This window comes from Benincasa hispida, chromosome 9 (genome assembly GCF_027475165.1).
Source record: "Benincasa hispida cultivar pf3 chromosome 9, pf3_genome.v1.1, whole genome shotgun sequence".
Taxonomy (NCBI): Eukaryota; Viridiplantae; Streptophyta; class Magnoliopsida; order Cucurbitales; family Cucurbitaceae; genus Benincasa; species Benincasa hispida.
In genome coordinates this window covers 92255503-92269768 of record NC_143486.1, presented here as the reverse complement: position 1 = coordinate 92269768, position 14266 = coordinate 92255503, and the positions used below count along the sequence as shown (strand labels likewise).

The following is a 14266-nucleotide window of genomic DNA, read 5'->3' as shown; positions in this document are numbered from 1 at the left end:
GATTCCCCTCTCATTCAATGTGATATCGGTTCATTCATCTACCCCTCCTGAATTTGGGTCGTTACATTCCTTAACCAATTCATCTTAACTAGGTCATGTAAAGAGTTCCTCATACTATCACTTTATGCTCCATCTAGTAATTCTTCTTCCTTTTAGGCACGTTACATAAAGAACCAAAACACCATACATTACTTGGTCCACCAACTTCGGTACCATGAAAGTGAGCATGACCTGACTTTAATATCTACTAATTCTTAATAGAATTCATAGTCTCTTTTTCACCTCTTTCTTATCTTTTAAAGAAACTTTAATCTCGTAACTAAGAACATTTGCCTTGTGATAAAGTTCCCTGTAGCACCACTAGTTTTATTCTCGTAATGCAAAACTTAATATTGTTCCCCAGTGAATTTTCAGTTCACCTACCGTATTCTATAGCTTAACCAAATACATCCATTTCTTCCTTTCATGTCATAAATGCATAACACTTCATAATTCTATCAGGTTTCAATATCCCTGAAGAGAAATATATGTTTGTTTCTAACAATCCTTCCATGAATTAAACTAACGCCAAATGACCTTATTATGATCCTTCTTTATTTCCATAACACCAACAAAATAGTCATCCCATATTAACTTCTTCCAGATCGTTGAACTAGCAATAACAATTAGTCAATACAAAGTTTAGACTTGAAGGCTTTTAAACACACTTTCCATAAAACAATTAATGAAAGAACATATCTGACGAGGACAAAGGATCCGTGAATAGCCATAAGAGACACAAAACGAAGACTTACATCGTAAGTCAGTCTATAGAACCTAAAACTTAGGCTCCGATACCAACTGTAACGACCCGACCTTTCGAGTACTCTGACAAAGGCCGTTACGACTAAATACACATTTAAAACCTATATATTTTGTTAAAAAAAAAAAATCATTAAGACAATAAGGATAGTTTTTCTAAAATAAACTCATAAATAAATAAATAAAACTTTTATTCAGGGTCCTTTAAAAAAAAACAATATTCATAAAGAAAACATTCAAAACGTGAAAATTTATTATCTCACATTAAATTCTAGTTTCAAAACATTCATATGACAAAAACATAGACTGAGCAAAAGCAATTTCTCTTGTCCCCATATGGCTTTATCACGGGTCCTGTCTGTCATTCGCCAACTTGTTCCTGTCATTCCCTGAAAAAAAAAAAAAAAAACATAAAGGAATAAAGGATATGTATAACAATACCCAGTAAATGATTCCATTACCGGGATTGAGTTGTGCATTCATATATAGTGAATGCTTGTGGTTAGTGGAATTTTCATGGTGAAGTTGTTCCTGAATGGCTAACTAAGGGGATAACCTGACTCGCCTTAACTTGCATGTCTAGTCCCCTAGTGACACACCGTCAATCATGGAAAAGTAACATGAACGTGAACCTATCGATTCACGCCTGTCTAGAGGCTCAAAAGCACACCGTCAAACATGGAAAAGTAACATGTATGTGAATAGTGGCCCGAAAGCACGCCGTCAAACATGGAAAAATAACATGAACGTGAACTTGTCGATTCACGCATGTCTAGCGGTCCGAAAGCACACAGTAAACATGGAAAAAGTAACATGAACGTGAACCTGTTGATTCACGCATGTCTAATGGCTCGAAAGCACACCGTCAAATATGGATAAGTAACATGAATGTGAACCTGTCGATTCACGCATGTCTAGCGGCCCGAAAGCACACCGTTAAAACATGGAAAAGTAACATGAACGTGAACATGTCGATTCACGCATGTCTAACAGTCTGAAAGCACACCGTCAAACATGGAAAAGTAACATGGATGTGAACCTGTCGATTCACGCAAGTCTAGTGGCCCGAAGACACACCGTCAAATATGGAAAAGTACATGAACGTGAACCTGTCGATTCACGCAGGTCCAGGGGCTCGAAGGCACACCGTCAAACATGAAACTAGACCCGTCGATCCTCTAAAATAAAATATGCATCAAGGCGAGACAGTAAACTGCTCTATTGATCTAATCATGCATCACATACATAATTTATGTATTGTTTCTGCCGCAATGATCATAGCATAACATGAAATTTCAAACATGCTCATAATACTTATAATTGTCATGCAACAAGTATATCACAAAGACAAAATCATGCTTCTAAAGTTCATTAATTAACTTTGTAAATCTAATCTAGGCCGTCTAGCACGAAGGCACCGGTAATAGTATCACTTACCTCAAATTAAGTCAAAGTCAGTTATCTCAACAACCAACTCATCTAAAACCAATGAAAGGACCGAACAATCGTAAATCTTGCTAGAAAGCATGTCATTGATCTCTATACTTCAAATAGTAAATGTTCAAAAACTCGTTTTCCTTGTTGGATAGTGACAAAAAACGCTCCCAAACTTCAATCTAAAAGTGAAATGTAAAGGACAACCAATTTGGGCCAACTAGAAACATGCATGCTAATTAACTAAAATTGATGTAGTTAATGAAAGATATTCACTAGAAATCCTAAAATACTGAAAACTATGAACATGCATGCTAATTAACTAAAATTGATGTAGTTAGATTGATTAGATCTTTGGTTGCTTCCCTATGTTGAATGTCAACTTCAACAAAATTTTCACCGAAAATTCGCCGGATGACAAACCCATCTTGCCTTAAATTTTAAACCAATCAAGAATATTCAACAGAGCAGAGAATCGATTATTCGTCAATTAGTCCTGTTTTCTTGTTGAAGAAAGAGAGGATGGGAGGGGAGAGAAAGTAATTGAAAAACATTTTTTAGAATAAAAAAGATTTTTTAACCTTGAAGTTTAAATTATATATCATATTTTATTATTTTTATTTGCCAACTCAACTGTTTTTATTTTCTGAGTTTTTATTTTCAATTGGATGTGAGGGACTATTTTTAAGTTTTATTGAAATTTTCGAGATTAAAATTAGACATTTCAAAATATAGAAATTAAAATAAAATAATTATCAAACTACACAACCAAAACAATATTTTAACCTAAAAGAAAGGGTGTGACGAGACACTGTCGATTGGACTTTATGAGCGCTTTTAAGTGAGAGCCCAACGAAGAAGCTAAAGGCCCAAAAAAGACATTTGGGCTTCGATTGAAAGGCTCATTTTGATGGCTCGAAATCCAACTGGAAGGGCTTGGCTTCGGCTACGGCTATAGCTCAGCAACACCGCGAGGCCAGAAAATGCGGATTGAAGAGAAATCCGGTAGAATCTACAAATCCATGAGATTGATGATAATGTGAGTGACCGTTAACAGTTCTTCTTTCCTCCGTTTTCTCAGAGAATTGGGAGAAAAACCATGCTCCGCAACCGCAGACTACCATCTCATTCTCAATAGTTGCAAATTCAAGCTCCTTGTTTCAATTGAACAAGGACATGCTCATGGCCATGGCGTCCATTTTGAAGCCACCGCCATTTGTGCCCTCTCACTCCCTAAATCCAAACTTTTTCAACTCTTCACCAGTGATCTTATGTTTTCCTACACAGCCAATGACGTCGTTTCACCTATCTACTCGTGCCCTAAAAACTGGCCCTGAAGGCAGTAGAATTCGAAGCCACGAAGAATATAGTTCCGATTTGCTGCGAAAACCGGTTGTTCCGCCGGCAAGGGACCTGGCTCGACTATCGGAGGATGACGACAGCAGTGAGGAGAGTGGAAATGACGACGAGGAGGAAGAGGACTGGGTTGATTGGGAGGACAAGATTTTGGAGGATACTGTTCCTCTAGTTGGCTTTGTTAGGATGGTTCTTCACTCTGGAAAGTAAGCAACCATTGGTTTGTTTATTGGTTTTTTAACTGAATTTGGATTGCCTGGTCAAATAGAAATTATGCAACCATGTCATTGGGTTAATATCGAGCTTGCTTTTGCTAAAATGAAAACGCGTTCTCGAAGATGAACGGAACTACATAACTTAAGGTTGAAATTCTAGAACTTTTACGGAATGTTCATCAATTTTCGTAGCTCAAGGACAATAATTACGAGTTCTGTCAGTTAATCTCTTCAAAGTTCTTTGATTTTTTATTCAGTCTGTTCGAATTTAATTATTACATGGCGATGGCGTATCCAAAGACTTTGAATCTAAAAAATTGAAGAAAAAAGGCTCTTGCAACAACAGTACATACTCAACCTGTGGCTCTTAGCCTATGGATATTGCTTGAAGTGTTCGCAATATGATATGAATGAAGGGGGTTTCATAATATGAATGATTAAGATGACTCCTATATCAATATGTAGTCTAAGCCAATTGTTAACTCAATATATCTTCTCTCTTTTATAATAATTTCAACGATCAGGCATTCGTAGCATGTATGCTGATATCTTTCACTAAGAGTTTCGAGTTGCTATCATTTCAGCATATCTTTGTGCAGAGAAAATTTTAACGTTTTTGTTAGGAATCAAGATAGTATGAGTTACCTTTATCCCACATGGGTTAGAATGGGATGACCAAATGTGGTACTTAAGTGGCTTGACTCTCTCACCTCAATAGCTGGCTTTTGGGGTGTGGTTCTCCAAGGTGCTTAAGTACCTAACAGTTTTATAGTTATTTTTCTTCATCTGGATGTATGAGATTTCTTGACTGCATGCTTTGATCTTGTGAACACACTGTTGGAGCACCTATTCTCTGAAAGAGAACACGTTATATCTTGAATTCATCAGCATGATGAGGTAGAGTTTAATCTCCATTCGTTATTCATCTTCAATCAAACACATGCAGATATGGAAGTGGGGATAGGTTAAACCCAGAGCACGAGAAAACGATTCTTGATAGGTTGCTTCCATATCATCCCGAGAGTGAGAAGAAGATTGGATGTGGGATTGATTATATCACGGTATATCTCTCTTCATACATATTTGTACATGTCTCTTGTTTTTAGCTTATAGTATAGCTTCTTTTCTATTTCCTTGGATGAAAGAAAGCTTTGGTCATGGACCTGGTAAAGAAATTAAATGTTTACTATCAAGTTTCTTAATTACTTCCAATGAAACACGTTGATTATTGTTGTTGATGATCTTGACTTCAATCAGTCATGATCACTCATTGCGGGAACATTTGACTAGCTTTACTTTGTAATCCTAAAACATTTGTCTATAATGTTCGACTTGGAAAGATATAAAATGTTGTTGAACAGAACAAGTATTAGAAGGGAAAGTTACTTCTCCTCTGCTCATGATCTACATTAACTGTGGATTTTTTTTTGTAAAAGATGCGTTGCCCATGATTTAAGTGAAGACACTTCAAGTAATTCTCAATGCACGATAGTGAGAAATGTGGGCATTGATAAGTGGCAATGATTTGGATCTTTGTTGAAACATTGGCTTTTTACTTGATTGTATATATGTGATGCTGCCAAAAGGGTTATACCTTGACTTGAATTCCAATATCTTGCCATGAGAAAAGTGATTATATGGGATATTGAAACAAGAACCTGCTTATGGGCAGTTCCATTTTCATTTTTTAAACTATTTTCTTTGAAATTATCTGGGCATTGAATATACGCTCTGTCTTTGTCAACTGAAATGATCATAGCGATCAAGTATTGGTGTTTTTTTGGTCGGCAGATTGGATATCATCCTGATTTTGAAAGCTCGAGATGTTTATTCATAGTCAGAAAAGATGGAGAGTTGGTTGACTTTTCATATTGGAAGTGCATCAAGGGTCTGATCAGAAAGAAGTATCCTCTTCACGCAGAAAGCTTCATTCTTAGGCATTTTCGGCGACGTAGACGGAATTTCCGTCGGTAACATGTGTAAGATCTGTTAATCATACTATTGTATCATTCAATTTCAGGAATTCTTTGAATATCAAAGCTTGAAATTGACCAACCACGCCTGTGTGGTTCTCTTGTGTTTAATGATTTGAAATGCACAAATCGAGATGGATATAGGGTGAATGTAGACTCTTGCTTGAGGAAGGTGCTGGTAAAATTCAATTTTGTAAATCCTAACAGTTACCTCCAGTTTTCCTTGATCCAATTATGCTTAGTCTCTAGTGATTAAATCGGTGAGCTCTTGCTCTTCACAGTTACTCGCCACCTAAATTCTTTCGCGTTCAGAATATATGCTCAAGATCCTCTAACTTTATAGCATTTTGTACTATGGCCAGTATTTATGCTATGAAAAACTCTATTGAATTGGAATCAAGTATCCCTTTAATTCTATATGGAGTTCATGTCATATTAGGTTTGAGTTAAAAAAAATATATCTACTTGTACTCGATCATGGCTAAACCAAAATATCATACTGCAACTAAACTACTACTTCGGTCGACTTCAGCATTAGTCACCTTTGGTCAGATGGGGACATTCTCAACTATAACTTTGAATCTAAATTTTATGTTTTGATCTTTACATCCTTCTTGACATTTTTAGGTTGGACAATGAAGAACACTGTAGGGAGGGAGATCTGTGTAATCAGGCGGGCCTTTCTTTAGTTGTATTTATCAGGCTATCGAAACAAGTAGCTTTCTTTTAAAGCTGTGTTAGATGATTCGTTCCTGAATTGCTGTCTATTTCTATCCTGGGGATTACGGGATAAAACTCGAAATAAAGAAGCAAATCCTGGCTATTTGGGAGTATTCTGAAAAGTAGTTTTCTATTTTTCAAAACCAAAATTAGGTGACAACGAGTTCAAATAACCATTCTTTTTTCAAGTGGGGGTTTCCGTAGTTTTTGAGTACACAACCACTTTACCATAACAAATCATTTAAAAATCATTCTTCTATTGTTTACATTATTTTAAACTAGGCGACAATAAAATTGAATGGCAACAATTGTGGATGTCAAGTAATACAGTAGTAACTCATAAGCCTTAACCTACAACAGTTTCCATGACGTGAAAAATTATGCCTCAAGCTGCGATTAAAATGCTGTGATTGAAATGCTGGGAATTGTGAGCCTGTTGGAACATTTCCGAAGAGTCTATTCAATAGACGATCTCATTGGAACATAAACAAATGCACTAGGAAGAAAATGATCGGTTTGGCAGAACATTCAAGCTTGTATTAGATCAAGGAGGTTGCGGATCATCTACCTATAGTCGACCGTCCTGCGGAATCAGGCATCTAAACACCCATTCGCACTACATCAATCAATATTTCAATACTGGAGAAACTGGCTAAAAAGAAATAATCTCATTCTTCATATTTTTCAGGCAGGCAAACTTTCTCCAACGATTCCACCAGCAACAGTAGCAGGAGGTGCTAACATAATATTGTTAAGATCCTAAAAGTTCTTAGCATGGATAGCCCGGGGTGCATTCAATATCTTTCCAGGATATCATCTTCCTACGATCCCTTCCTCTAAATGATCTGGCATGTAAACTACCACTAACAGGTTTGCATAATCCAACATCAATGACAGAACTGCTCTTTCTCCTTTCAGAGAACAGGGATTCCTCGCCAATGCAGTAGTTAAACAACATAGCAAGACAACAAATTTGATGAGACAATATGTAGTTCTCTTGATCCAAAGGCAGCATCTTAAGTATATGGAGATTCACCTACAAAACCAAGGACACAGATCTATTAAGTGAAAAACTACCAAGTCAATAACCAGTACTCGAGCTCTGAAGAGGTCAAATTCATAAAAATGCCAGTATGTCATCCCATACACCATTCACCACTTGGAAAAAGTACTGGTTATTTACGTGCAGGCAAGAGGATGAATGAAATTCAGGTGTGTGAGGAGATTAAAACAAACTTTCCTCCTCCTTACCTCAGCTTCCATGGCCCGAAGTTCATTATACCAATCAGAGTCAGGAGAGTTTTCTTCAGAATTCATCGTGTAGAGGTTCAAAGTGAAGACAGGAGGCCTAAGAGGGTACTCCATGCTGATTTTAATCTGCCATAACATTATTGATGTCAAGAATCAGAAAATCAATCAAATATAATTTTGACGAGAGAAAAAAATGATACCTTCGCTTGCAATTTAAGATTTTTGGCAGGTGGCTCAGTGTTCCTGGTAATAACAAGGCAATATTCCTTGGACCCGTAATCCATCCATGTCTTTGTTGTTATGTCGTTGGAAGGAACAGACGCCAAATCATCTGCTGCAAGCTCAGTTTGCACTGGCTCATCCTGGTCGCTGTCAACATCTAGCATCAACTCATAATCTTCATCATGTTTATTGAAACTTAGCACCCTAGAGTAATTGGTTTGAGGTGTAATGCTTTTGGAAATTAGAGTCAACTGTTTGGAATGCTCAAGATTGGATGTTTTTAAGGGAGTAACTTGAGCATTATTTAAGATAGATGTAGATGAAACTAGCGCAGGAAGTTCCCCATCTTCCCTAGCACCGTCAATCTCCTCTCTTGAAATGCCAGATTTTCCAACCATATCAACATCTACTGGATCCTGAACTTTCTCTTTCTCCATTGTAGTCAGAGATGATGCCTGCCTTGTGGAGTAACCTACGAGCGACCAATCTTGCAGACAGCATAAAGGTTTATGCAAAACCCATGGGACATCATCACATGTCAGAACTGGCCATTTGAGTTTTTCTAGTGAATCAAGCTGTTCCCTGTTAGTCAATACAAAAATCCCAATTTCTCAACACAAACTACAAACCACAAACCATACTTGGTTGAACTATTGATCCTCCCACCAACCGAAAAGAATTCCATTATACAAAATGCAGCAGAAGTAAAAGTAAACATGGCAAATATAGTTTTCCTGAGAAAATACGGTGTTAGTCTAAATTGCAAGTGACCAAAGCAACAAGACAACAGATTGTTTATTTGATCTCTAAGCTACATAACCATCTTCTATCATTCTCATCTTCTATCATTCTTCAAAGTCATTCATAATTAAAACTTTGAATACAAATCAATGACTCACACAAGAGCCAGCTGAGCCTTTTTCCGAGAGCGTAATCTTTGCACAACTGTCTGTATTCGGTTTTGCTGACGATACATTGAGAGGCCTGATACAATATCATTTCTAACAGTTTCACCACCAGCAGATTCTTGTGCACTCACCAACGGTGGCAATTCTGGCAAAAAGTCAATCCCAGCCAAATGTTGGGCCCACTTATATGGTCGAGAGGTTCTCTTATCACTAAATGCAATAGTTTCACCAACAACAAGCTTGGCTGACTGCATCATTTAAAACAAAATAATATACAGTCAAGGATTTCCCCTCTTTCATTGAAAATGTAAGTTGGAGTGGGGCATGGGGCAGAACAGTCAAAACATAAATGGAAATTTATGAATTCATACCTGGTGAGGCAGCTCAAGGCCAGTATCATCAGGGAACAAGTTGCATAAGATGTTATTCTCAGGACCTTCATGAGATCCTTCAATCCCAACACAAATAACGTTCAATTTTAACAACCACTCAAACTTCAGAGAAAGCAATTTCATTGACTTGGGTTCACATGTTTCATTGCCATATATATGAAGGATGATCTTTAAGGGATGAACTTGATATATCCCTGCATGCTCAATGTCCACCTTAGCGGGAATCTTCTTTGGCCGTTTTCTCCTCCTTTGGCCATCATCATCTTCGTCAAGGGCATCATCCTCCAACTTGTTGCTCTCGGTATTGGTCGATGCACCTAGAATATTTGAAAAAATTAAAACAATTCTGACAATACAAAAATTATCATATATGATATAAATATAACTATTCAACTAATGGTCCAAAGAAAATAAACACCCAGGTACCAGTTTCCTTATTTGCTTGATGGCGTGCAAAAGCTTGGGCATCTTTGACACTTCCTACTATCTCCAATTCTATGTTTTCGCCAAATGCTTCCTTTTGTGCCAAGAATTGGGAGTAGATTACATAAAGAGGAGGTGGAAGTAGCTCTGCTAGTTGGTGTTGCTTTAATTTCTTTGTCTGCAATATTCCCAACTGATTCTGTACGGGCAAGGATGCCTTTTTCAAGGACTTGAGGTGTGAGGGAAGACTTGACAAGAATTTCTTTCTATTAGCAATGACTTCTAGAAGACTTTTCTTATGTTGTTCAAGTTCATCTCGCCGTTTGCAAAGTTCTTTGCGCTGATAAAATGATGGATATATCAATACACTCAATAGCAGCAATGAAGGGAAAAAAAAAACATTTTCACTAACAGGGAAAAATCAGATATGTACATCCCCGTCGATAAAGGTGGAAAATTGGAACTTTCAAATAAAAACTAAAAACATGGAAAACATCATACATGCACCCATCCTGAAAAGGGAAAGATTCAAGCTTAGGTATGACATAAGTTTGCAGTCATGATCCAAATTATAATGTTTAGGATGTCTTTTAGAAGTAGTCAAGGGCACACAAGCAAGCTAGATTCCCGGAATTCTTGAAAATAGTAGTTAAGCCTATGGGGTGACCAAAATATATTTTTCTTAGAACCACATAATCGACCAAAAGGAAGAAGCTGAATCCTCAAATTTTGGTATAGAACATGAAGTTAATGCTTTTATCCATCCTAACCGAGGTATTAGTATCTCTAATTACCAGAAACATTCTGCACCCGTGATTAATTCAAAGAGACAATAGCAAACAACAACTGAAGGCTACCTGGAAAACCTCATAGTCAAGCCTCTGCAGCATCAGATTGTGCGCGCTGTCCTTTGACCTCGTGGAGTTCTTAATGTCTTCGGGTGCATCCCGGAAAAACTCATCCTCAGACACAAGTTCAATATCAGGATACTTTGATTTGAAGTCTTTGCAGGCCTTTATAGCTTTAACATAGTGACTCTTTTCATACATCAAGTTGTTAAGTTGCAAAGTCGTGAAGTCAACTGGAGCTTTTGCTCGCTCTGTTTCAGCTTTCACTCGGTCCTCTTCCAGCAAAATAGATCGGTTGGCCTGTGAGCAAACATTATCCCACGAGAGTCATCAATGACTGCAATTTGAAATTGAAATCTACTACAATACAAAATAGAAGTTCGTCGTACCGCATAGCGCATTAGCGAGGCAAAATAACACAAAAATTGCCATTTCGAACCAATGAATCCTGGAAATAACCTAAAACCCTAAAAAAGAGAGCGTATAGAAACAAGAACCTGGCGAAGGGTTACGAAGTGAAGGAACATCTGTGTAACGAGTTCTCTGAGCTGAGTTTTAGGCTCGCCATGCTTCTTGATGGAGAGCATCTTGGTGACGATCTCCTCCACAGAACTTTTGCTCTCTCGGAGCATTTCGTAGGGAGACATTTTGCCCGTATCGCCGTCTGGTGGCGGGGGATCGGTCTCGTCTTCTATGAGCATTCCCTCCTCTATCTCCTCGTCCATGTCCGTAGATTGTTGCCCGCCTGATTCAGTCACCCGCTATGCTCTGGTCCGAGCTTCGATGTTGGATGAAGCCAAATTTGTAGCGACACAAAAAGAAAACGGCGCAGTTATCGACCTAGCAAGGAATGGCACGACGGAGGGATCGGCTGCCGGTCGGGCGGATTATTATTATTTTTTTCTTTTATTTATTTAGTTAAAATTACACAAATCACCCTGAACTATAGGATTTATTGCAACTACATCCTTAAATTTTTAATTTTATCGATCACCTCCTAGATTTTGTTAGGTGTTGCAATTAACCCGTTAGATTTAAGGTTTTATGAATGCTTGAGAAATAATAATGTATGAGAATAAGATTTCTAGAAATAAGATCTTAATTAAAGATAACTATGTTTGATTATGTATGGAATGAGAATAGGATGTATGTGAATGTATTATACTTTTTTTTATGTCATTATAAAGTATAAAATTAATTAAAATAAATTCTAATAATTAATTTTTGTTTGTTAGATTGTTTTTATTACATTAAGTTATTAAATCAATTTTAAACCATTAAAATTTAATTAAATTTACCATCTCATCCTTCGGTTTAATGTATTTATTGTCAATTAATTTTTTATATTGTACATTTATATTATCAATTTTTAATAAAAATAATATTGGTAATTAATTAAAATATCTATTTTCTTTCTTTCTTTTTCTATAGTTTTGTTAATTAAAGAGTATTAGTTAATTGATTGAAGTTAATTATAAGCCTTATATATATACAAAAGATGCTATATAAACTAATGGTTTTAGATAATTAAACAATGTTTTTAATTTAAAAATTAATTATAATTATAAATTAAAATTAGAAGTACAAGTGTAAAATATTATTTAGTTTAAAAATTAAATCATTCTATTATTAGTTAATTAATTATGTTTTTTAAAAAGCTAATAAATAACAATTTTATGTAATGATAAAGTATTAAATTCAACCAAATTTAATTTTCAATAATTAATTTACTCTAGTTAATATTAAACAATTAGTTGTTAGTTAATTTGTTATTTTAAATCAATATTCTAAAATATTTTTGAACAATCTAATTTAAGTTTCATTCATAGAAGAAAAAAAAGAAGCAGATGAAAAAAATATAAAAATTGAAAGAAATAAGAAAAATAGAAAGACAAATAATTTAAAGTATAAGATAATAAATATGTTAAGAAAAAACATATAAAAACATCAACCAAAAAAAAAGAGAGAAATAATTGAAATAATAAATTTAAAAAAAGAAGAAGAGAAGAGAAAAATAAAAAATAAAGAAACAGAAAATAAAAAATAGAAGATAAAGAAAAAAAACTAAAAATGAATGAAAAACAGAGAGAGAAAATAAAAATATTTGGATATATATAAAAAAAAAGCCAAAAGTGGGAAGGTTTAATGAAAATCCACCTATTTTCGTGGGATTAAAAATCCATCAAGGACTTTTCCAAATGAATATCTCCAAACCTCTAACCAAATATGGGTATACAAAACCTATACCCATTCCAATACTCATTCCAACCTTCTATACCTTCGAACTAAACGGACCCTTAGGTTAAATTTGAGTGCATATATATAGGGATGGCAATCGGGCCAAGCTAAGGTAGGAATGCATTCCCCATCCTCGTCTCTGTGAGGATTTTTAATTTCCATCCCGTCCCATTTCCCGTTTTGGGGTTCAGGATAGTAGAGTCTTCGTTTAGAGATTCGGGTCCCCACGGAAAAAATCTCCGTTTTTTATTTTATTATTTTATTTTGTCATTATTTAAAATTAACTAAATTTAGTATTTACATTGAAATTGTAAATTGTAAGTTAGAAATTAGTATTATTGTTACATATATTTGTTTAAATTAATAATTAAAAAAATATCTTAATTTTTTTTATTATAAATCAATAAAAATTAAATTTATTATATCGGGGCGGGGATCCCCTCTCCCTCCCTGTTCCGTCCTCGATCAGGGACACGATTTAAATCTCTGATTTGGTTAAATTGGGATTCTTCGTCCCAATTGAGTAACCCACGAGAAATTTTGTCATCCCTACATATATATGTAAGGGAAGGGGAAATTTGTCCCAAGAAAGAAAATTGTGCTACTCAACTTTCTTCATTTAGTCTCTTCTTGAACCACGAAAACCAATGAACTCCATTTTGGCATCTTCATTTCCATTCCCTCCCATTTTCACCCACAAAAAATCTTATCCTCCATTTCTAATTTTCCATTCTTTCACTTCTCTATTTCCTAAGCACACCCTATTCACTCTCTTTGCGTCTCATCTTCTTCTTTGGATAATATAACCGTTATCGTTTCATCTCTATTGTGAATAAAAATTTCAAGTTGAAGAGAAAGAAATTCACTATTATTAAAGAAATAAATTCTCTTTGCTACAAAGAATTAATTCAAAGACGACGATGAGGTAATTCAGTGTACCGACTCATATTGTGCTCATATTTCGACGTTCTAGATCATGTAGATCCCAAAATGCTTCCTCTTGCTAAGATTGATTTACCCAAAATTTGGTTGCAAATAAGGTGGGAAATGAAAAACGATGTAATTAGGGTTGATTCCAATTGGACCATCAATCGAAATGGGCCTCAATTGTAAACCAATGTGATTGTGATGTTGGTGTTTACTCATCTAATTTTTCAAAAGAAATATGATTGTGATCGAGTCTATTTAATAGTATGTAAGTGGACTAGATATTTAATATGTTTTCTAATTGATATCCGATATACTAATGATTGTACTTGTCGCAAATTTAATATATTTGCTTATTAATGTTTGATAGTTACTAACATACTCTACAATTTTGATATAATAAAAAAATCGATAGGTTATAAAATGATAGAAGAAAAAAGATTGGAAAACTAACACTTGATTTTAAAAAAAGAGATGCGATGGAGAAAAAATAAGAGAGAATTCGACAATGGAAATTATATATATATATAAAGAGAGAGAGGAGAGAGAGGAGACAAA

The 14266-nt window shown here is 35.4% G+C and overlaps 2 protein-coding genes across 2 annotated transcripts; one reads left to right on the top strand and one right to left on the bottom strand.

Moving 5' to 3' along the window:
- Window positions 1-3163: 3163 nt before the first annotated feature.
- On the top strand, window positions 3164-6036 carry LOC120085295 (DCL-like protein). Its single transcript, XM_039041209.2, has 3 exons — window positions 3164-3797; window positions 4753-4867; window positions 5598-6036. Exons 1-3 carry the CDS (start codon window positions 3412-3414, stop codon window positions 5778-5780), a joined length of 684 nt encoding a protein of 227 aa, XP_038897137.1. The 5' UTR covers window positions 3164-3411; the 3' UTR covers window positions 5781-6036.
- A 667-nt stretch (window positions 6037-6703) lies between these two features.
- On the bottom strand, window positions 6704-11469 carry THO5 (THO complex, subunit 5). Its single transcript, XM_039041208.2, has 8 exons — window positions 11041-11469; window positions 10553-10843; window positions 9699-10035; window positions 9252-9589; window positions 8872-9128; window positions 7951-8554; window positions 7751-7876; window positions 6704-7535 (listed from the first exon to the last, which is right to left on the bottom strand). Exons 1-8 carry the CDS (start codon window positions 11266-11268, stop codon window positions 7269-7271), a joined length of 2448 nt encoding a protein of 815 aa, XP_038897136.1. The 5' UTR covers window positions 11269-11469; the 3' UTR covers window positions 6704-7268.
- Between the last annotated feature and the right edge of the window lie 2797 nt (window positions 11470-14266).

Coding starts and splice junctions, on each gene's coding strand:
- THO5 (XM_039041208.2), bottom strand. CDS start 11,268: ATGGACGAGGAGATAGAGGAGGGAATGCTCATAGAAGACGAGACCGAT. Junction 10,844..11,040: donor ACTTCGTAACCCTTCGCCAG/GTTCTTGTTTCT, acceptor GTTTGCTCACAG/GCCAACCGATCTATTTTGCT. Junction 7,877..7,950: donor ATCTTAAATTGCAAGCGAAG/GTATCATTTTTT, acceptor ATGTTATGGCAG/ATTAAAATCAGCATGGAGTA.
- LOC120085295 (XM_039041209.2), top strand. CDS start 3,412: ATGCTCATGGCCATGGCGTCCATTTTGAAGCCACCGCCATTTGTGCCC. Junction 3,798..4,752: donor ATGGTTCTTCACTCTGGAAA/GTAAGCAACCAT, acceptor AAACACATGCAG/ATATGGAAGTGGGGATAGGT. Junction 4,868..5,597: donor GTGGGATTGATTATATCACG/GTATATCTCTCT, acceptor TTTGGTCGGCAG/ATTGGATATCATCCTGATTT.